Consider the following 23526-nt stretch of genomic DNA (forward strand, 5'->3'; position numbering starts at 1 on the left):
ATATTTTTTGGACAAATATTCAACATGTAACAAGGGCTATATGAACAACGTAAACACAGGATTAGAACTTGGAAAATGTGTTTTTTCATTGTGACTTTAAGATGGTGCTACCTAAAGGAGGCACTCAACAGTTTCAGTGCCTCCTGAGGTCTGACTGGCGGCATCAACTGGTGTGACAGTGCTCACTCACCCTGGTATCGAACAGTCTTGCGTGGGACTGGGTTCCAGTTGAGACCCAGCGACTTCTCCCATCCAACCAGAAACACCAGGAACAAAACCTTTGTCCCGCCCATGGAACCCATGTCGGCTCCCATTCGACAAGAACTGGTGTTGAGTGATGGATCGAAGGATCAATCAGTTGATCAGAGGGACTCGAGAGAGAGCAGCCAAGCTCCTGGCAGCCTGCCGAGAGAGAGAAAAACCACCACATCAGCTGCAAGCAGCTATTCACTTCTTTTATTGGCTTGGTTGTTTATCAGAAACAATTTTGTCACAGCAGTATTTACAACTTGCACAATTCTTCAAAAAGCCACACAAAACAGTTCGCACGTTCAAGCTGCACTGAAAGATAAATTTCTCACTTTGAAAACATGTACTATAAAATTGAACACGGTCATCAAATCAGCGATAACGTAAAACAGAAATGAGTTATGCAAATCATTAAAGCCAACAAGGACATAGCTGTAATCAGTGTAGGTGCCTGTGTGTGTGTGTGTGTGTGTGTGTGTCTGCCAACAAAAACAAACCCAACATTTTAATGACTTTTGGCCATGCGTGTGTGTGTGAAGGCGGGGGGTGGGAAAGCAACGCAGGAAAGTTTCCCCTGTCCCTCCCCTCACTCTGAGCAATAATCCACCTATCGCCACTCAAAAATCTCAGAAATAGCTTATCGCCGCACTCTTGTCAAGCCAATTCAGCAGCAGTATATTAAACTGGGGCTGAGTTATCAAAGTTAATTGGAGCTGGCAACGCATCAAACGCCAATGTGTTGGGAGATGAATGTCGAGGCAAGGACAATCCAATAACACTGTGTTGTAAATGAATTGCTTTATACCTAATGAACATGTCAAGTGTGCGGCTTCAGAGCGGCATTACAGTCCAATAAGAGCACGGCATGATTGACTTGTTACGGTGCTGCAGGTGAGACTGATGCACGGGGTGAGAGGGGGACGTTCACATTAAATTAGCACTTACACACACAAAATGACACAACAAAGTTTGTTTTTGTGTGCTTGTGAGGACCTGTCAGCCTTTCAATCTTTACTATGCGTCATATAGTCACTTTGTATGAACTACATTTTATTAGTTAGCGTCATAAATCTGTCAGGCACACTCAAATTCAAGATGGAAAAATCTAAATCTTCAACCAAGAAAATCAGTAGTTTCGTTTTTATTAGCAGTGCTAAAGCATACACAGAGCTTTTTAAACATTTATTTTTTTTTTTACTAATGTTGGACTGCCATCATGTGCCGCCTGTGCTGACAAACCTCCATGATCAACGATGCCAAGTGGGCGATAACACAGCTAAGACAGTAATTACATGATTAAGTGGTTAAAGGATCCATTAACCCAAATTACAAAGAAAAAAAACATAATTCTAACTAATTACTACCTCCAGTGTATCTAGTCATGCAGATGGTTTTTAGCCAGTTTTAATTGTTTACTACAGGCCTCAGTGTGCCACAATGCGTCATCTGACTTTTGCAATTAATAGCCCAAATACAGATACTCCTTGCTCAAACGCATTCATGGAGTCAAACTTGGTCACTGCATGTGGTGGGTCTGATTGTCAGATTGATTGTTTTTTAAGGTTTAAAGATATTCACAAGCAGCCCTGCCCGATTATACCATTGGAAATTGGCTTTCAGACACTGTTCCATAACCTGTTCAGCACTTTGTTAGAAGCATATTAAGGTCTTAAGGACAACAGAACAAAACATTCTGTCCATATTGTTGATTTAAGGACTCACTGTAACTGGCACACTGGAAAAGATAACGCTGTTACATTTACATGACATTTTAAAATGCAGAGTACCACAAGCAGCAACTTTCTGTTCACTTCCATTATGTTCTGATTGCAGCCAAACTCTCCGAGATGGATATATAAGAACCACAGCACATAAAACCACACTTATCTGCATAGATACCACTGAGAATGGCGGTTTGAATGGATGAACTGACCCTATAGTGGACCTAATACAAGTCTAACTACCCCAATACTAGACCAGTTACTGAACTTTAACTTAACCACTGCAGGCAGAAGGAATGATGAATCTTTCTTAATGTTTGCATTCTATGAGGACCAAAGATTCTTGAAATACAATGATGCAAACACACACTGAAATGCACACATGCCATCTGCAAGCCTTTGCACCTGCTGCTGCGTATCAGTGAGTGAAATGGCGGCTTTGATGATGCATGTTCATTGGAGAAGGAAATCCATTGACTTTTAAACAGGCACGGAGTGTCAAAATGTATTAACTTTAATTTAGCAGAAAAAAAAACACTCTGTATACGTAGCACATTTTATATCTCCCACTCTCTCGCTCTCTCTCATCTATTCCCACGTGTGAATATTAAATTCCAGTGCTGGCAAACAAACATTTGGTCTATTTGGTGGATTGGCAGGGGAGGTAATTGAGATTTGGAGATGTGTGTGTGCGCACGTGTGTGTGTTTGTGTGCACACGTCCAACCAATGTGACTGTTATTGATTAAACTTTTGAGAAGAAAATAAGAAGAGGCAGAGAGAAGAAGAAAATCAAACACCGCCCGCACTCCCCCTCCAACCTCCACCCCCAGATCAGATCATGGCGACATGCTGTTAAATGAGCATGCTTAAACGCTGGGTTTGGTTGAAAGCTCTCTGAGCCTTGCAGTGCCGGCTACCAGCCTTATTGGATCGATGCCCGAGGCCTTACCGGCCAACGCTTGAGCGAGCCGAGATTGAGATGGAGGGAGGGAGCGAGGGATGAAGGGCTGGATGGATGGAAATGGAGGGAGAGTTATGGAGAAAGAAAAAACACGTCTAGAGGCGTTGCAGGAGGCTTGCAGTCTTTCTTTTTCTTTTTTTCTCTCTCTCTCTCTCTCTCTCTCTCTCTCAACATCAACTCTTCTGTTTTCGTGTTGAGAGGTAACGAAGTGAAGTGTGCATCCTGAATTGAGTGAAGAGCATATAAACACTACAGGGGAAGATGATGGAGGGGGATGGCAGAGGAGGAGACCAAGATTTAAGGCTTCTGCCTTAGTAAGAGCTTAAAAATCTAAAACATACACTTTCATTTTCACTTCCTCTTCTTCTTTTTTGCTACCACAAATTTTACCATTGTAATAAGACAACAACAAATGGTATTTTCCATAATGAATGCCCACTGAAATGTGTTCATTGTGACTTACATACATAAAACAGCATTGTAAAACCCACTGTGAGCATGATCCATAAGCAGTGGTGGAAGATTATTTACCGTCCTTCACTTTTAAGCAAAAGTAGCCTTACTAGTACTAAAATATACTTTAAAATAATGTAAGTTTAAGTCCAGCACCTTTAGTTTAGTAAGTAAATGTACTACACTCTGCCCCTGTCTCTAACAGGGTAAATAGCTGCCACTGAACATGCTCGCAAATCACCTCTCCAGCCCTGGTGCAAGCTTTCAGAGCATTTAAATGTGGAAACCATTTCAAAAGTTGCAGAGCCATGGTCTTCACTTCCACCTGTATCATTCAGACGCTTTAATAGCATATAGCAGAGGGATTCCATCTAGCGCCCCTTATAGAAAATGGAGCTATTCACCATAGTGCCATTACAATCAACTAAGAACAGATACGCTGGCTGAAGTCTTGTTTTCTATTCAGCGCTGTTGACCATTTCTCTGCACTCGATGCCACTCTGCAGCACACTGAATCTTCAGGCCTCATCTGCTGGGCGCTTTATGAATGCCGGGGGAGGCTGCTGAAGTCTGTCTATGATGTATTTTTTCTTTCTCTCTCCATCAAACCGACTCTTAGGATCCCTCGCTGCGTCGTAAGAAGCGAGATTCAACCTCGCTCTCCCCCGGTGACCAAATTAACTCTGTCTCTCACCACGGCCTCTTTAAGGTCCTGCGGTGTCACATAACTCTGCAGGCGGTATCAAATCATCTTTTAGCTGCTGGTGTTGTTGTTGAGCCTGGTTTAGCTAATGAGCTGAGACACGGCAGCCTAATAATATCAGTCAGCACTCCACAATGGAGAGCTCATTAAAACATACAGAGAAATAGGTCACATGTTCTGATTAGGTTCCTGAGCTCCTGTGAGTGTTTTGGCTGTGCTTGTCAATTTGTGTTTTTATATGTATGTGTGTGTGTTTTGCCTGAATGTGCGCTTGCATGTTTCTAGTCAGTGTATTTGAGAGCACTGTAAGACGAGTCCCTGTAGGGAACGGCAAACGAGGGTCGTTTCTTCGAAGTGAGCGGGCGTCGGGGGAAAAAGGAAGAGAGGAAGAGCGTCTTCAACCCCCATCTGTCTGTCCTCTTTTCTTCACCGCTGTGTGTGTCTGTGTTTTCCGTTGTCCTCTTCCTGCCCTACATTTTCCCTCTCCTTTCCTGGCAGCCTTTTCCTTACCCTTCCTCACATATTACTACACACACACACACACACACTGACCTCTGGTGCAGCCCCATGTGATTGCTAGTCCTTCCAGGCATTGTTTGACTTTTAACCCCGACCTCTGACCCCTTTGTGGGTTACAGAGAGCCAGGGCGCCCTCCACTCAGACTATCACACAGGGACAGACTTAATGTCCATTAACCCCAAACTATCCCCCCCAACACACACACTCACACACACATGTACGCCTAAAGGACAACTCCCACCCTTCATCTCCCCTCTCGCCTCCCTGCAAAACAAACACAGCAGCTACCGTCAGCTCTCTGCCTTCCTTCCTTCCTTCCTTCCTGCAACCCCGTCCCCTCCCCTTTCCCTCCACCTTTTACTGCTCCGGGCTTGTTTAAAAACACACAAACACACACAAGTGCAAACTCTCACACATACAAAAGCTATTTCACCTAAATAGAACAAAGTGGATCAAACGATTTCACACCTCCTGGACGGAGGGATGAGAGTGGCTGCAGGACTTTTATGCCGCGGTCCCTCACTTTGAAAGCTGGAGCAGCGCTGGTGCTCGGACATGTACTGTATGGGTGTCTGCGGCTGCCGGTAGCCATTTTTCAACACTGGATCATTTGAAAAATAAAAAGGGCCCAGCAAACTTGTAATGCTGTTAGGATGGAAAAGCCTCTGAAAGATGAGAGCATCTTGGGAGACTGAACTACAACTACAGAGACCAGGATTTATAACAGAATTGAATAATACCATTAGATAGATTAGCATTCGTGGTCCCCAGAGGAAGAATCCTACTGATTTTGGCGATGGTTTGAAGTGCTAATTAGTAAGTGTGCTAACATGCTAGAGGTGAAAATGGTAATCATTATACCTGCTAAACTCATGTTAGCAATCTCACTGTGAGCTTATTAGCATTAAGCACAAAGCAAAAGAAAAAAGATTAGAAACACGGTTTTCAATGCACTGACATGTTTTTTGCACTTTACAAAGAGCAACAGACGAGAGTTACTTCATAGTGTGATGATATTTTACTCCCTGTGACCAGAGAGGAATCTCCATCATAGAGCCAGTGGATGTCAGCGAAAATGAAAAATGTCCTATAAGAGGGGCACTTTGATTGGTGGCTTGGCTTTTTGAACTTTACTTTCAGAGAGAGCACTTAAAGATAAAATGTTCATACCTCCTTCAAAAGTGAAGGATTTATTGCAAAATGATAATTTGATAAAGATTCAGATTCATTCTGAAAGTTCAAAATGTTATCAGGGTGTCTGAGAACCCACCAGACAGCCTTGAGAGATGTTTCATATGATAATTTCATCAATTTTTTTCCACAGCTGAAACGCTGTGATCTGAGATCAGCCCTTAAAAACAGAGGTCCCTCAAAAACAGTTTTTCGTGATTTGAATCCAAGCTCACATGCAAGTTGCCGTGTGTGACAGCTTTAGCTAAATGCCTGGAATATAAATGTAAAAATATACAATGGCTCAAGTTATGGCAATCGATCAAAGGAGAGATTTCAAGGTTCTGGGTTCAAAACCAGAGCAAAATGGCTGTGAAATCGGAGTGGAAAAAATATCGTGTTACAGCGCGCACTGCAAAATTGATGACTTGTGGGATGTGAGGGAAGTCAACATGGACTTCAGTATTTTTTTTGCTATTTCTTCTCATTTATTCATACAGTGCTGCAGAGCCATGCGTACAACAGGGCCAAAAAAAAAAAAAGACAGCTCTACACTGAACTGAGAAGCTTTTTCTGAAACAGTGACAGGAAAGATGATGGCTGTAGAGCTGCGGCACTGGTTACATTCAGAGTATGGTGCTAATGGAGCAGACATGGACACTCCACTGACAGTGAAACATGCACACACACCCACCCACATCTTTGTACAAAGGCACAGGTGGACACTTGAAGCGGGTAGCATGTGTGTTTTTGTGTCTGCATGGTTTGAATGCACAGTTTATAGGCAATATCACGCATGAGCAAGTCTGCATCTAAGTGATAGTAGTAACTAGCATATCTGTGAATAGGTGTGAACACCCAGTGCTGACCAGCTCACATTAAAGAGCTGTGTGTTTATGGCTGTGTGTATGGGGGTGATGTGCCAGCAGATTGTGCTGTGTGTTCATGCTGAGCTGGCAGTGATGAAAGACTGATTATCAAAGAGGGGTTTGATCAGCTGCATTCAGTGGGTGAATGCCTGTATGAATGTAGAAGATGAATGCTAGAGAGTGTGTGACCGTGCTCGCCGTAGCGTTCTTCTGAAACATCCAACATGATGCTGAGATATTCTAGAAAGCGTTTGAAATCCCTCTTTAAAACTGCTACCATCAATATGTGAGCCACCCATTGATTTCCATGCACCTGAGCACATGATTACCCAAATTTGCACACAATTAAAGATTTGCTAACCAGCGATGGGGCATCAAGCAATTCGAGCACGTCAAGTTAATGTCATTGACTTTCCTCTCACATTGTGATTGGAATTCACTTTCCATCCTAATTACCTCAAATTGAAGCAGAACTGAGCACCGCATTTGACTTTAAACAACCCATTTGTACTTGATGGAAATGTCAAAAAAAAAAAAAAAAATCTCCCATGAGAGCTTGCAGTGTAACATCTTAGCCTCCCTGCTGCCTCCCCCAGCACTCTGCTCTTTCATGTCTCTCCCCTGGGAGGTTCTGCAGACCTTCAAATCTCCATCTTCTCTCCTTTCATCCCTGCTGTAACTCTTGCTTGCTCACCCACACCAGCCCCCCCCCTTTGCTGTCCATGTCACAGTCGGCTGGTCAGGCGTGGTCGGCTCATAATTCTTTGATCGGCGCTGTGATCTCTTCCATCAGTGCCAGGGGCTCCAGCTGATTACAGATGAAATGGATCTGATTTGGACTCTGACTGCGGGCCAAACACCTGCTCAGACCCGAGGAAGTGATAGAACAGGAGGCGCACGCAAGATGAAACCAGAGAGACTGACATCCAGCTAATCGGACACCGAGACCATCTGTGCTCTTGGTCTGTGAGGGTGAGCACATGTCTGATGAGTGGACATGGTATGGAGATAAGTCACTCCTATTGAACTGTCAGTACAAAGCTTCAACAATAGCTGGGAACAATATTTCCAGGTTGAAATAATAACCCAAGAATTTTCTACAAGTTGGCTGAAGTTTCTGATCAAATATTAAAGCTGCACCATTTCATATTTTGCAGTAAAATGGCTGCATGTGAAGTGAAAGGGGCCCCTGCTGATGAAACCACAGAGATTTATCACAGACCTTTCACCTTCAAGGTTTAAGTGCCCTTCACCTCTTTGTTTTGGTTTTGAGTCCCACAAATGGAATATTTTGGGTCACTCTAACTCTCAGGCCTGTCTTCTGTGAAAAAGCCCTGACAAGCCCACTGTACACCAGCTGCTTGCCATCAAACAGCAGGCAGACAGATTTAGTGACTGGCTGGTGAGCATTTGGCCACTAAGAGGCAGATATTTCCCTCAGGAGGGTGTAAATCAAAGGAGAGCTAAAAGCAGAGTGAATATTGGACTTCCATTTGTCTGGTGCAGACAAAGACACAAAGACTCTAAATTAATAGTAATGTTGCGGCCCATCTGCTGGGTGTGCAAATAGGCAACTGTTTGCTAACACAAAAGCCACTCAATCATATTTGACAAGTATCTGATTGGCTCTATGAAAAAGCTGTCATTAGCTACTTCGAGGAGCTGAAAACCGACCCTAAGGAGATTCACGAGTTCGAGATTGAGAGGAGGTTTTTACTGTGTCCAGGAAGCCCGTGGTTTTCATTCTAGCTAATCGCAGTAGCTAATTTCACTTTCACATTGTATCCACAGAAGGACGCATCTGCTTTGTCAGATTGGTGTTCACTGACTGCAGTTCAGCATTTAACACCATAGCCAACAGCGTAGCTGCTTTTGACACCAACATCAAGTTTGGTGGGTCTGATCAAGGACAACAATGAAAAGGCCTTCCTGAAGGAAGTAGAGGACCTGACCTGCTGGTGTCAGGGCAACAACCAACTCCTGGACGTCAGCAAGACTAAGGAGGTGATGGTGGACTTTGAGAAGGAGCAAGGAAGGAACTACGCCCTCCTTTATATCAACAGGTTCTCCATGGAGGCGGAGGATCACTTCCACATGACCGGTTGCAGACCTGTGTCCTGCATGCTGATTCAGTGGTGAGAAAGGCAAGGCAGAGAGAACGCTTCTCAGTGTAACTATGTAGGATACAGAAGACTGCGAGGAGAATACATTTATTTTGGTAAGAGATTCCCAATCTAACTACTGTACACTAACCTCATTTTTTTCCTTTACCTGATTGTGAAAACGTTTTTTTTTTCTTGAGATTCAAGAAATAAGATTACTGTAGAGGGCCAAAAATAACCAGGCCACTTATGTGGGAGCAGACATACCGTCTGTTTTCCCCTCTCTCAGTCTCTCCATCTAGGTCTCTCTCTCCCTTTTCTCCCTGGTCGACCTTGTGCTGTCAGCCCAGCGTATGTTGTTCCTGATGAGCATACAAGCGCGGTGAGAAATGGTGAAAACCACGTGCACTCTGCCCTGCCGCGACCTGCCTGCCCCGAGTGTAGACCAGGGGGATGATGGGATAGTGCTCTGACCTGCCATCAATGCACATACATAAGTGTGTGTGTGTGCCTTCCCATGATCACCATGTAGTCACAGGTCGATCAGCCTTGCCCCAGGCAGTGGACTGGCTTATGAGCAGCAGGCTTACACACACGCACACACACACGTAGACAAATAAAGTCATTCAAACTAACAATACAGTGAATATACTATACACTGAATAGAAATGCTGCACACATATACTGTGTATGGACTAGCACGTGCACGGACATCTACATTTATATGTGCATACACTGTACACACATACGTTACATAAAAGGAATGCTTTATCATGTGTCATATGCATGTCCCCAGGTGCACATACACATCTCGCTACCCGCTCCTCGCACACCAGCGCACTAATCAAATGACTCCGACAAATATGCTCTTTTCCCCCCCGCCAGCCAGATTCAGACAAACAAAAAAGCTGACAAACTTTCTCTGTTGTATTTCAAAGCTTGTTAAAAAGTATTCACTGCTGTACGATTTGGCGTTGTAATCAGCTCTGAATAATAGAAATGGTCGTATTGACGCCTGCAGGCATCCGACGTACTGTCTCATTTCGCAAAAACAACCGCTGGGTGCGTGAATGCAAAACACTATGACACACACACACACACACACACACGCCCACGCACGCACTATCTCCCCCTTGCTTTGGTTTCTCTCTCTGGCTGCCAGTCTCTGACACACTCAGTATATTCTGGCTTGGGGAGGCCGCCTACTATGCTCCTAGGGGGGCTAATTGTCCGGTAGCTCTCTTTTGCTTTCCCTCCCACTCTCTCTGTCCTCTCCCCTCTCCTCGGGTCCGTTCTTTGAGTGTTTCTTTCAGGAAGAGTTCAGGAGTTCATGCTGAGCACAGAGCCCTGAATCCCAGTGAGGTGCCACCGGGCAGAAAGGTTACACCTAGCTGGACTCCTATAGACACAGCCCACACACCTCAATGGCAGGCAGGGGGGGAAGGAGGGAGAGGGGGATGGAGGGAGGGAAGGTTACAATGATGGAGCGATGGATAGAATAGCCGATAGAGGAAAAAATAGGACTGAAAGTTACTTTGTGGGTTTCATGCTAAAGTTTACTTGTTCGTCTATCCATGGAGCATAGTTGAAATGGTTGGAAGTTGTTTTATGGTCAAATGTCCGTCCAAACAAATGTGGCTCTTACTCCAACACCAGATGGTCCATAGAAACACTCATTCTGCATGCATCAACACTCTGCACTGCAATCTTGCTATTACACCACTACCTGCTTTCAGGTCATTTAACTCCTTCCACCTCCCCAGCTGCCTCCTGTATTAGCATTTAGATTTAGCTGAATTTAGAGTGTTTCTCTCAATATATATTCATGTTCATCAGATGTTGTGCATCTCAGGCTCTGCTGCGCGATTTGTGACAGTTAAGCCGGAGCATCACGTGAAGCAGAGCCACAAAGAAAAATACGTATTACGGTTGAAGTGAATAGTTAAAACTTGACCTGAACTGTTTTCTGATCCTCGTCATTCCCGTTAATAATGGCGATACTGCACTAATTATGTTAGTTGCCAAAAATCTGGAAAAACAAGGCAACATCTGATGAAGCAAGACACAAGAAACACAGGAAATGATGCGCTTTCTTGTTTTACTTTTCATTCATAAGCTATTCAGATCCCTGGAAGTCAAGCACACGCTGTAAAGGAAAATAGCGGGAGGCACTTTCCCCTGACTCGACAGCTCCTACGAATGAAAGTGCCCTCGAGCAAGGCACTTACCCCAGCTAGAGTCAATGTGCTCACTGACTGAGAGAAGTCTGGAAACAATGAAAGACTCGAGCTTCTGGTACTGGGCCGTTCCCAGTGGCCAAAATTAGCAGACTGTGGTCGTACTGGGCAGCTCCCAGGAATGAATGTGCACTACTGTAAAAAAATGCAAAGCAGGACATTTCTGAAGAAGCGTGTGCACACTCAGCAGAAGCAAATCCTACCCTGGATGAATAAATGTATAAAAATCTGCCAACGACAGCTATAGGATCAGTTAACCAAATCGACGGCCATCAGCTAAAAATGCACCTGGCAGACAAACATTGCAGACGGATATTTGTTGAGGAGTGAGGAGAAGTGAAAGGTGAGAGGAGCAAGAAGAGAGTGGCATGCCTTGACGCTCAAACCCAGGGTCTATTAGAGGTTGATTGGGACCATTAGGAGAGAAAGGCGATACGTGAACTGCGAGCCGCACTCCTCCCTCCCGGCTCTACATTAACCACTGCCTGCTCTCTACTTTGTTGAACACACGGGCCTAATCGATAGCAGTGAGGAGGGAGGAGGGGGGGGGGAGGGGGGAGAGGTGGCGAGGTGAGCAGCAGAGAAGAGAGGTCCAGGTTTACGGGAAGATAAGATGTGATCGATAGAAAGACAAGGGCTGCTGCCGCGTGGAGAGAGGACGGAGGAATGCGAGATGCGGCAGGTTCACAGTCGTTCACCTCATCAAACCTGACGGAGGGGAACCTGTGGGTGTGAGCCAGGACACTCGGCCAAGCGGCAATTCTTCAATATACTTCCAACTGTCAGGGGAGGCCTCTTGCGTGTTTGCTGCAGCAAAGGTACATATAGCATATATTGCTATTTGGGTCGATGCGATTGACTACCATAAAAGCATTTCACCCACATTACCAAAGCACCACTTCCATCACCAGAAATGATGTCTCCTACTTCACTAAATAATTCAAATATCTTCTACTTTGCTGTTTTTTTGTTGTTGTTTGGACTTAAGCCACTGTGAAATTGACCATTTCCTGGACGTGCATCACATTGAAAGTCTACCTAGAAAGAGGCTGATCCTGCCGTTATGGCTGCTGGAAGGCTTTCAATCATCATCAATCATAGACAAAAGCTTAACAATGAATAATAACCCCAAAAAAAACAACCAAAAATTGGGATGAGTGTTTCTGTTGAAGGAATAGTTTTACATACCAACAGCTTTATATTCTATTTAATCTCATTATTCTTAATCCTGACACCAGCAGTTTGCATTAATAGCTAGAAAATAAATAAATAAACTGATTAATAAAAATAAAATTTTACTAGGATTATGATTAAATGAATTTCTGTCTTCCAGATAAAGGCCTGCTCCTCTCTGTTGTCTTACATGGACCTCAGTGTGCAGGCTTGTGTTAGTCCTTGTGCTGTTATCGGGTGGGGCCGCGCATATAAATGCAGTACATTTATTTGTGCATACCTGACACCTGTCACGTTGCCCCGATGATGTGCATAACCTCCACCTCCATCTTTCCTGCATTTTCCCCCTCCTCCGCCTCCTCTTCTTCTTCTTCATCCCTCTATCACTCCATCGCTCTCCTCTAACTGACACGTCCCCCCCTTACTTCCCCTTTCTCTACCTCCTCCCCTCTTTCCTCCCCACGCACTCTTGTGTCTGTGATGGCTCCCTGTCAGAGGAAAGCTATTTATGATCGGCAACCAATATTCTCACAGAGATAAAACACTGTGAGACACACAGAGAGAGATAGCGAGAGAGAGGGGGGGGGGGGATACAGAATTATTAGAAAGAACGACAGATAAGTGCATTGCAACAGTGTGAGTGAGGCAAGCACACACACTTGGAGAAAAAATATGGATTGAGGAGTAGAGCAATGTTGCCTGGGGCTGTTTTTTCACGCCTCTGTGTTTTTATGTGCGAGTGTGTGTGTGTGTGTGTGTGTGTGCGGCTTGGTCGTCGTTGCATGCGTGTGCGTTTGAGTGCATCCCTTTACTGCCAATGCGTCTCCGTATTCTGCAGGTCAAAGTTAGGAAACGAATTACTTTTTTTTTATCTGAGGCAATTTACTCGAGTCTGAGGGAGCTCCCGGTCACTCGATCGAACAGAATACTTACTGTAAATGAGAGAGCCCTTCATCACACACTTAAAGCAGGAGAGCAGGCGAGCCACCTGCTGACTTACACACACGCTCTCAACACGTACAGTGTAATTCATACACAGTGATATCCAGTGTCCTACTACGACCGGTGCTGGGAGCACAATGGAGTGTCGGTTGTGGATTGCAACCCTTGTTCTGTATGCGCACGGGCAGCAGTCTAAAAACTGGGGATCTGAGTCGACACTTGAGAGGATTGATACCACTCTCACATGTTGAATTGTTCAATACGAACCTGGAGACAGGTGATGTTAGTTTAGCACGAAGACACAAAGTCTTGGATGTCTTGTTGCCTCTGTGAGGTTGCCAGGCAAACAGAGAAGACTTCAGGAAATCACTGTTCCCAGCCAAGAAATAATCTGGCACAGAACGCCCTGTAAATCCACAACTTGTCGTCTTTACACTTGGGTAATGGGTTTAGAGGTGCTGCTACGGGGATTTCGTTAACGTTGGATTGAGCCAGGCGCACTGTTTCCCCCCTTTGGCTCTAATCTTTATGCTAAGCTAAGCTAAATGTTTTGAATTTACAGACAGACGACAGTTAGCCTAGCTTAGCTCTACCTGCCTTGAAGAAGGGCTTTGTGTCAAAGTTGATATAGAGCATGTTCAGAAATTAATGTGAGCAAAACAAAAAGGGCGCAGCTAATTTTTATCCTGGGGCTCAAAATGGGTCTTTCATCCCTGAATATTGTCTGCAGATCTTCCTGAAAACCTGCAGCAAGATGGTTAGGGCGGCCTGTATGTAGCCTGGAAGGCAAAACCCAGGGCAAAAACAGGCTATTTTCATTTAGACTACAACATATATATTATTATTATTATTATAATGGAAACGATGATCAAACGTACTGAATACAGATCATACAATTCATTCTCAGCAAACCTATACTTTAGTTTACTAGTGGCAGTGATGCAATTTATACATTTTCCACCTCACTTTCAGGCACAATATGGCCACCTCACTTTCTTTCACACATACACAATCAGGGAACGAGCAAACACTCTCACAGTCATAACCTTCAGCATCATTCTTAACAAATTGCTCTCAAATCCAATATCCTACCCATGTTCTACTTTTTCTGTCTTTCTCCCTTTTCTTTATGTTTGCTTTTTTTCTTATCTCCTGGATCTCTCTCCTCTTTCTCTTTGTCTCGCTTCAAAATAATTTCTTTCTGGGAGTACCCGAAAATGCCTGTAATTTCCACGTCCTGTTTTGACAACTGCCACCCTCCTCCCTCCTGCATGGCTTTTCTTTTCCTCCTCATATTCACTTTCTTATTTCTTTTGATTATTCGCTCATTTTACATGCCCCCCCACTCTCGTCTTTTCTTTCCTCACTCATTTACTCTGCCAGCCATGCTGTTTGCTGAGGAAGGTTTCAGAGGAGGCAGGATGCTGTTGTGTTTTTCTTCCCCACCCTTTACTCTGTTTTTACTTTCTCACTTGCTTTTCTTCTCCTCCCTCGTGCGTCTTCTTCTTGATCTTCCTCTCAGTGTTTTTGCATCTGTCTTCTTCCTGAATGTTGACTAGAGACACCAGCTCGGATGAAGGTCACATTGGGCTAAAGGAGAAAAAGAGAAGGAGCAGAGAGGGGGAGTGAGTGTCGGAGGTGGATGTCTATGCTTGTGTGAGCACATGTATGTACATATGAGATTGGCAACGCTGCTCTAATCATTTTAATGTCTCTCAGGGAAAATCTGGTACTCAGCCTGGACACACTTATACGTACAAACACGCACACACACACTACACACTACTCAGTATATTAGAATATTATATTTCTATATAATCTAGTCTATGAGATACACACATATACACTAACTAATATCACTAATTACATATAATTGCTGCATTCAATTGTACACACACATGAACATTTAAGGACAAATTAAAGGCGTGATCACAGCAGGATGTGGCACAGTGAACTCTACATAAGAAGGGTGACCATATTCACAAACTCCCAAACAGGACCCTTATGTATGCACGCACAGACCTCTGCACTTGTGCATGCCCCCTCGGCATTTCCTTCAGGTTTGACGCTGGAGGACAATTATTTCAGTACTTCGCCCACCTACTGAGTGCACCTTTTATCACAATGGATGCCACGAAGGCAGCATTTTTTTCAATGTCGAGCACTTTATGAAGGAAGGGGTAAGCCTCCTGAAGCTCTTTAGAAAAGATAAGCTTTCTGTTACTTGCTCAGACTTACTGCTAGCATTCCAAAAAGGTTCTGTCAGAAAGAGCCGTGTCATAAGGTAGCCCTGACAACGGCGCAGTGACTGACACACATAGAGACCAATCACTGTTGAACTCTGACATGTGGTGCAGTGTTTATGTTAATGGAGAGGGAGACAAAACATGATAAACACCTATGGAGAGCACAGAAAAGAAATATAACATAATTATTATTCTACTTGTGGTGAAAGCTGTCTTAATGTGGACTCGGGGGACCCAGCTTGAAACCGGGACATTCCTGGACAAACCAGGACGTAGTCTACATGGGACATGTACTTCTAGAAATGTAGGGACTACTCACACGGACAGCTGGTGAGCGTACACTAACGTGCTACCAAGCTGGGAACATGCTCGCCCTCGTTAGTCACATCAGAGAGCATAAATAGATAAATTTTTCATGGCTTTTTTTTAAATGCTTCAGATTAATTGTCATTTAACTTGATTAATTTAGACCAATCAAAGAAATGCAGAGTGTGAAAACGCATTGAGTTACAGAAGCTCAGAGAACAAGGCTAGCCCAGATGTCAGAACTTCAATTCTCTGAGGGTCTCTGAGCTTTTTATTTTCTGTGTACTTACTCCCTCCTGACATTTTGTTCATAATTTCATTCAATAAAGAGTTACCGAGGACGCAAGCTGGCAAGGAAATGGAAAAGCTCACACAATTTATTCAAAATGTGTAAATGTGCTATTGACTCCTCTCTCATAACTGTCTGATAATCGTTCCTTATTTGTGGAGCAGACTATACAGATGCCACACAGCTAACAATTTTGGAGTCTCTGGCTTTCCATTTCCTCAAAGGTCAGCATCGTCAAGGCCAACGGCATGGATTCATACACCAAAATTCCCTGAAGTTGAACTTGAAAAATGTACTTAGTTTTGCTATTTTAATTGCTGTTCTGATTAGTTTTTAATGCATAAACGGAACACACACATACAAAGACAAATCTCAGCCAGTATGTGTGTGTGTGGTATGTGTATGTGTATGTGTAGAAGCTAAGATTCATGTTAACATCAGTGGCCAAGCTGATAACGTCAGTAACGTATGGGCCGTCTAGTGTTACATAGAGGGAGCATACAAAGGCAACACCTAAACCTCGGACACCATCATAGTTTATTCACTGCTGTCAATACACTAGATACTGGAAACTCAGCGGCACTCTGGCCTCACTGTGCTGCACTTTATCGACTGAAACGCTGTAATGTTCGCTACACTTTATTGACCGAACATTGAAAAAAAATACACAAATCGTGCGCAGAACCTTGACATAACTTTCCCAGAAAGGAAATCCGAAAAACCTCTGCAATTTAGACTTTATGGCAAATTTATGTGAATGCCCTTTAGTATCAATTATTAAATGGAGAAAGAATCAGTGTCCTGTGAAAGTGGACTGGGCTACACTGGGTTGCACTGAAAAAGAAAGAAAATCAGCCCTGTTTTTATCTTCATGGCGTTTTTCAAACAATCCGACAGGATTTCAAATGGCTCATTTATTTTATTTGTTTCTCAACTTGAAAAAGAGCATTTAATCCTTCGTGGTTTTCAGTGACAATATAATAACCTGCTATTGACGTGCTTTTCTAAAGGAAGGGAATGCCCAAAGATGGAGCAAATCCTCTTTTAATGGTTGCAAGAAAATAAAAAGGTTACGTAAAATCTGTAAGTCTATTTGACAGCAGGTCCTCAAGAATGGAAAGTGAATTTAAACTTAATGAGCAACCTCACGGCTATACACACCATATGAGCGCAAGTGTGTGTGTGTGTGTGTGGCTGTTAGCTGCTTCTGGTAGAGCGTTTAACCCTTCGCTGAGTGTCTCCACCTGGGACTGACCCGGCAGCGTGTCTGCTGAAGCTTTAACAGCAGCAGAATAACTTTAAAGGCTGTTTTGAAAAAAAAAAAAAAAAATCTCTGCAAAATAAAATATACTGCTGCCACTGGGGCCACTGGCGAGGTTACCTATGGAGGGAATTGACTCAAACGCAAGAACACGCAAACACACACAACTATGTGACAGCACAGCAGCATACTGGCCATCTCTACTGGATTTTTCCTAAATAAGTAAGTCATCCAGACCTCAGCTTTCCATTGGCTTCATCCAGGGGAAGGCAACAGCCAAAACCCTGCAAGGCTCCACACAAATACACACATACACACATAAATATGCATGCACGTCCACACACAAACCAACGTGCACACTTCCAAAACACATACGGGCAGGCAGACACACACACGAGGCCAAAAAGGAGGGAAAAAAGGGGCGGAGTGGAGGGGGAGTACAGGGGTCTGGTTAAAAAGCAGGATTTCAAGAACACCTGCACACACACACATACACAAACACACACACACACACATACACACACATCTCCAGCTGCTGGCTGCCTGTGCGCTTGACAGGCAGCACAGTGAGTAGCTGTGTGGACGGCAGCCAGAGCTTTTGAATCAGCAATGACTAACAGTTTAAACCTGCACTTTCTGCGTGTGCATGTGGGTGGGTGTGTTGTACACCCACGTGCACGAGCGTGGCAGCATTCGTGCATGAGCGTGTGTTGATGTGTTTGCCTGCGTGCTGTGACTACATGAGCCTTCTTATCAGGCTCAATTGTGACAGCCCAGGCCTTTAATTGCTTTGCACCAAATTTGACATTGTCTAAGCTGACAGCACCCTGATGAGCAGAATAAAAGTGAAGTGACGATGTAACCCGTCACTTCCTCCAATCTGCCTCGACAAGAGTACAACTTTGTGCTCCGTTTGATCGCTGCACAAGACAACGCAATGGGATGCTAATCACATGCAAAGGCCCGAGCTTTGAGCGCGTGCCAAAGTGTGTGGGTCTGCCTCGTAAGAGTGTGTTCGCGCAAGTGTGTGTGCCAGTAATGGCAGCTCTTATCAGCAGCGGTATTGGAAGAGGCATGTGGCAATAAAGCCCAACAAAATGCCTGCCAGTCCCTATTAGAGCTGAGCACTCTCCAAAAACCTGGCCGACAACACACGCACATATACACGCACACGCGTTCCATCTTGCTGGACATCCGGCAAAGGTCAGAGCTACGTCGGCACAGCAACTTCCACCACCCTTATCACACCGCCACCGCCAGCACCCGCTGATCCACAAAGCTTGACTTTATCGTCTTTGGCGATAAAGTTTTTGGCGTGAGTGATTTAGTCGTAAACTCTGACCCCTCTAAGTGCAGCCCATTACTCGCGGGTTATGATTTACAAACTGAAATTAGAGGTGGCCGCCATTTGCAAGCGCCATTATCAGCGCAGAGGGGCGGCAGAGTCAATCCCCGCTTCGATCCCTCGTGAGAGTCGTCAATCAGCGGAGGGATCGATCATTCAGTGCACCATTGAAATGACTCATAGACAGCCGATGGTGAAGCATTTGTCTTCTTCATGCTTTGCCTTGTATGTGAAATATTGCGTCTGCCCTGCGTTACTACTTCTTGTAATGGAGTAGAGTGATATGTGGCTTTGAAGATCAGTACTGACATTTTAACAGATATGCCATTCTGTACAGTCACTATTTCAGATGTGATAATTGGGTACGGCTTCTATAAGTTGTTATTAATCGCTTTATTAATGCTAGTAAAGTATTCACTTATGCTTTATTGATCAGTTATAAACCGTCAAGTCATTATTTAAAGTGCCTTATTAGACAGTGGTGCCAATAATTTTTATGATAAAAAATTAAAAGAAAATATCTACTGGTCTCAGTGGGGCACTAAAACTCTCAGAGGAAAATCATTAAGCCAACAAAAAGGAATAACTGAATAAAATAAAGTTTCTTATTAGCCTTCAATGCCCCTCATGTCTCTATGGAAAATACAATGGGAGAATGCACTGCTCTCACCACTACCAACATTACCAGTACCAGAGGAAAATAGCCGCTTTGCTCGATCCAGACTTTGTAACTGCAGCCCGCAGCACAGATGCTATCAAAGCCTCTGGCACTGCAGTCAGTCAGAACGCATCACCCAAGTTTTTGGCAGCGTCAACAGGCGGGTTTAATGTCCTATTGTCTCTGCACCGTGAAAAAAAAAAAAACACTCTGCAATTGTTGGTGTCATCAGATAAAGTGATTGCGATTTTGTTTTTTTCAGTGAAGTGGGACCCTTCCACTACCGTCCACTCATTTCCTGTGCGAGGCGCGGAGCCTGCATTGGGTGCTTTTGGCAGCAGATATTGCTTTGAGCTGAGGAGCTGCGATTATTATTCTCACTGTGGCGGAACACACGGGAGCCACAGTGGACACAAAACACAGAGCAGCACCTGGTGTGTGAGCTAAACGGAGGAGGACAAAGAACAAAACTCGCATTTGTCAATATATCCAAAAGAAATGCTTTATATCACAGGCACACACTCCTCAAGGTTTTATCTGTTTGGAAAAGTTAAAAGGGATGAAATCACCCCACGAGGGCAGAGAGTTCATTCTATCGCATTAGCATAAGTTTGAAGGTGTTCATGCATGAGAGGAGGAAAGCCCTGTAAAATGAGTGGGATGAGTGCATGTGTTGGGAGGTCTCTCTGTGTGTGTGTGTGTGTGTGTGTGTGTGTGTGTGTGTGTGTGTGTGTGTGTGTGTTGTATGAGACATCTGTTTACACAAGTGGGAGGATGTGATGATAAAACACTGCTTTGGGCCCTGGCCTTTTCACAACAAGGCCCAGCCCCAATATTTGTCCCGTTAAGGAGTAAAGCCAAACAAATCCCTCCTGCTGGAGCGCTGTCTGATAAAACCTGCAGCGTTCCACACGGGGCTTCTGTCACTTGACCGCCGTATATTAAACTGCATAGAGACAAATTTGGCAGCTAGCTGGTGGATGCATGTGGACATTTCGCTGCTAAAGAGAGCGACGTATCTTTTGATGGTGGAGACCAAACACCGTGTAACAATGTGTAAATATGTAAAAAGAAATGTTTGCTAGCAAGTTTTATTACTACTTCATAAGGTGGCAATACGTCATGGTTGTATGTAGTGTTATGCTGTGTTCAATGAAATAAATAAAACAAAAATAGCTATGCATAAAGATAACTGAAAGCCAGATAGATGAAATAAATCTGGGTAATAACACGAGGTATTCTTTTTGTGGACTTGTAATAGGTGGATAAAAAAAAAAACCATCTAATTTTTGCTCTTACTTTTAGCATCTATCTCGCATTGATGCCACATCTCTGCCATCATTATAAAAACCTGCATAAACACTTTTTCTTGCTATTGGTTGACACACTCAAGTTTCCTGACCTTGGCCTGTGAGAGAAAAATGTTCATGCATGCATTAGAATCGTTGCATTATTTAAGAAAGAAAAAAAAAAAAAGTTTTGAAAAAGCTTTTTTCTGTAAGTAATTTCACAGCATTAGTCCTGACACCAGATGCAATTGAACTGCGAAAGAGGACTAACTGGTATGACTCAATGTCTCCCTTAAGGAGAGGCTTAACCATTACGGGGGAGTACGCAGCATTTCAGGCCTTGCGTGGGCCCTGAAGAAGAATGGCACCCGCCAGTGAATAAGTCAACTGGGTAAACATACAGCCATTCTCTGCATCCTCTGTGATTTTATAGACTCATTCAAGGTCAAAATGAGTGTGATTTTTCTCCTTCCCCTCTTGTGGAATAACCAGAGGCAGGAATATCCTGTTTCATTAGCTTTCCTCTCACTGCTGCTGCCGTCTGTCCAACAAAATGTAACTGGCTGAGGGTTGGAGCCACAGCTGAAATAGCAAATAGCCAGGGAACCCTACATGGGTGGAGGATTATTGACAGAGAGGAAGGTTAAAGAGTAATATATGTGAGCGTGGATCAATTCATACAAATACCCCTGTGAGTTTGTGTGTTCATATTCCCATCACATGCATATTTCCACTGGGTCTTTTATGTTTGTGGAGCTTAATTTGTGCACGTGTCCATACTTGCATTTGCCCCTGCACGTGCATGTGTGTGTGTATATGCTGGTGTGTGTGTGTAGGTGCCAGTAACAGCTTGGGCTTCATGCATTATCTCATTATGTGGCTCTCCCAGGCTGCAGGAGGACCCTGTCCCTAATGGCCTCTGTGCTCATCGTGGTGGGGCAGACAGAGGGCAAAATGAGGGCTGCCCTCCCCCTCCATGGTAACTGCTGGACCCCTGGGGGCCCTTTGCTTTGCTGGCTGTCCCACTCAGGCTCTAGCTCCATCTCTGGAGGACTGGAAACAGAGAAGAGCTCTACTGCTAAACAAATGAGATCACCTCCCACTACTGACCACCTAACCTGAACCTAACCTGACTTCAAATACAGTTAATCAACATATTTTAGCTAATCCAAATTCTATCTTTAAAGGGTCAGTTCACCCAAATCACAAACAAATATTTTACCTCTAGTGATACAGTATCTGGCCATGCAGGTGTTTATTTTTCTCAAGTTTGCCACAGCTTTTGCTGCTTTTGCTTCTCCATGCTGGACCTGGAGAAGCTGTTTGAATCCTGTCCAAGCAATCCTGCCTTAGGAGAGCTTCTGCTGCTCGATATTATAATAATGAAAAAAAGAAATATGTTGCAGTTGACAGTGTGACCGTGATTGAGAGATGGGCTAAACACTAAAAATTCCTCTGCTTTAAAAGGTCTAGTTTCTAATGGACAGCATGTGTTGCGCTGGTAATGTCAGACTTACTTTGAAAGCTATTTTGCTTGTTAGAGCCAATTAAGTCAAACAGCTGATGCAAAGTGACGCACTTTAAAATCATTGTAAGAAATCACTGATCAACAACAACCAAAATCAGCTACACGAGGAATGAAGTGAGAAAATATAACAATTTGTAATTTCAGTTATCTGACTTCTTAACTCTTAACCAAGTCATGCTGCACTTTGAAGGGAATTACTCATCTGTCTATTGTGATGACATCTGTTCTTCCAAACACACTCAGCAGGTGACATTTGCACACACACACACACAGACACACACACACACACACAGTGGACCCAACCTGCTTAGCCAGACATAATGAAGCACATAATCACATCCACGGACGCTGAGACACAAAGGAGTTATATCAAGAAGGATTATCCCTGTTGCATGCACACACACACACACACAGATGAATCTGCATGCATGCAAAGGCGCGTTATGAGTCCATGCAAACATAATGCAAGAACACCAGACTGCTGCCACAAAAGGACAAAAGGGACAGGAGACAGGCGATGAAATTTATGTATGAATACATAAAATTGGAATTCTTCTTCTCAAAATAAAAATAATTTGACTGGATCTTGGAGTCACAAAGAGGGACACACACACAGACGCACACACACACACACACACACACACACACACACACACACACACACACACACACACACACACACACACACACACACACACACACACACACACACACACACACACACCCTCTGAGTAGCTCTGGCTGAGGTCATCTTTATTAATAAACCCTCTGACAACAAACACACTCACATCAAGGCCCTTGCGCTCCACACTCCCTCCCTTACTTACCTCCTTGAGAAATGGCAATTGCCAGACTGACACAGTGGGGGGGTTGTTTGTAACTCCACACATATACACACACTTCGCTATCTTTGTGGGGACTTCGCATACACACGCACGCACGCATGCACGCACGCACGCACACACACAGGAGTGCAGGATGGCCTAGAGACGGTATGTCAGTGATCTGTCAGAGGGTAACAGTGCAGAACAGGTGTGTGCGTGTGAGTGTGTTTGTGTGTTTTGAGGGGGAAGCAAAAGAGAGGGAGGCTGGACAGACAGGAAGTTTGCCCTGCACACACACACGCGCACACACACACTAAGAAACATGCCCCGGCTCATTTGTTCCCACTGACAGCAGAGGAGAGGGATGGTTCTCCGCAAGACGCGCCTCAGGGAGGAGGACAGGTGTGTGTCGAGTGTTTGTGTGCGAGAGAGTCGGAGGAGGAGAAGCCGAGGAAGGGAGCTAAAATTTTCATCAAAGCTTAAGAATGAGTGTGTGTTGGTTTTGATTTATCTACTTATGCATGTTTATCCTGCAATATATGCGTGTGTGTGTGTGTGTGTGTGTGTGTGAGACGTCTGATCTGTGAGAGGGTGACTGACGGTGTGCTCTCCAGGGCTTATGGTGGAACATCTGGACCAGACCTGTGTTGCTACAGGTACTAGTGACACGAGGAAACA

The 23526-nt window shown here is 44.2% G+C and overlaps 1 protein-coding gene across 1 annotated transcript in view; it reads right to left on the minus strand.

Moving 5' to 3' along the window:
* sema4c (sema domain, immunoglobulin domain (Ig), transmembrane domain (TM) and short cytoplasmic domain, (semaphorin) 4C) overlaps window positions 1-314 on the minus strand; it is a 39707-nt gene extending 39393 nt beyond the window's left edge. The window contains exon 1 of the mRNA XM_070833794.1: window positions 191-314. Within this exon, the coding sequence (XP_070689895.1) occupies window positions 191-314 (124 nt within the window). The remainder of the gene's footprint in view (window positions 1-190) is intronic.
* Between the last annotated feature and the right edge of the window lie 23212 nt (window positions 315-23526).

Source organism: Pempheris klunzingeri, chromosome 7 (genome assembly GCF_042242105.1).
Source record: "Pempheris klunzingeri isolate RE-2024b chromosome 7, fPemKlu1.hap1, whole genome shotgun sequence".
Lineage (NCBI taxonomy): Eukaryota > Metazoa > Chordata > Actinopteri > Acropomatiformes > Pempheridae > Pempheris > Pempheris klunzingeri.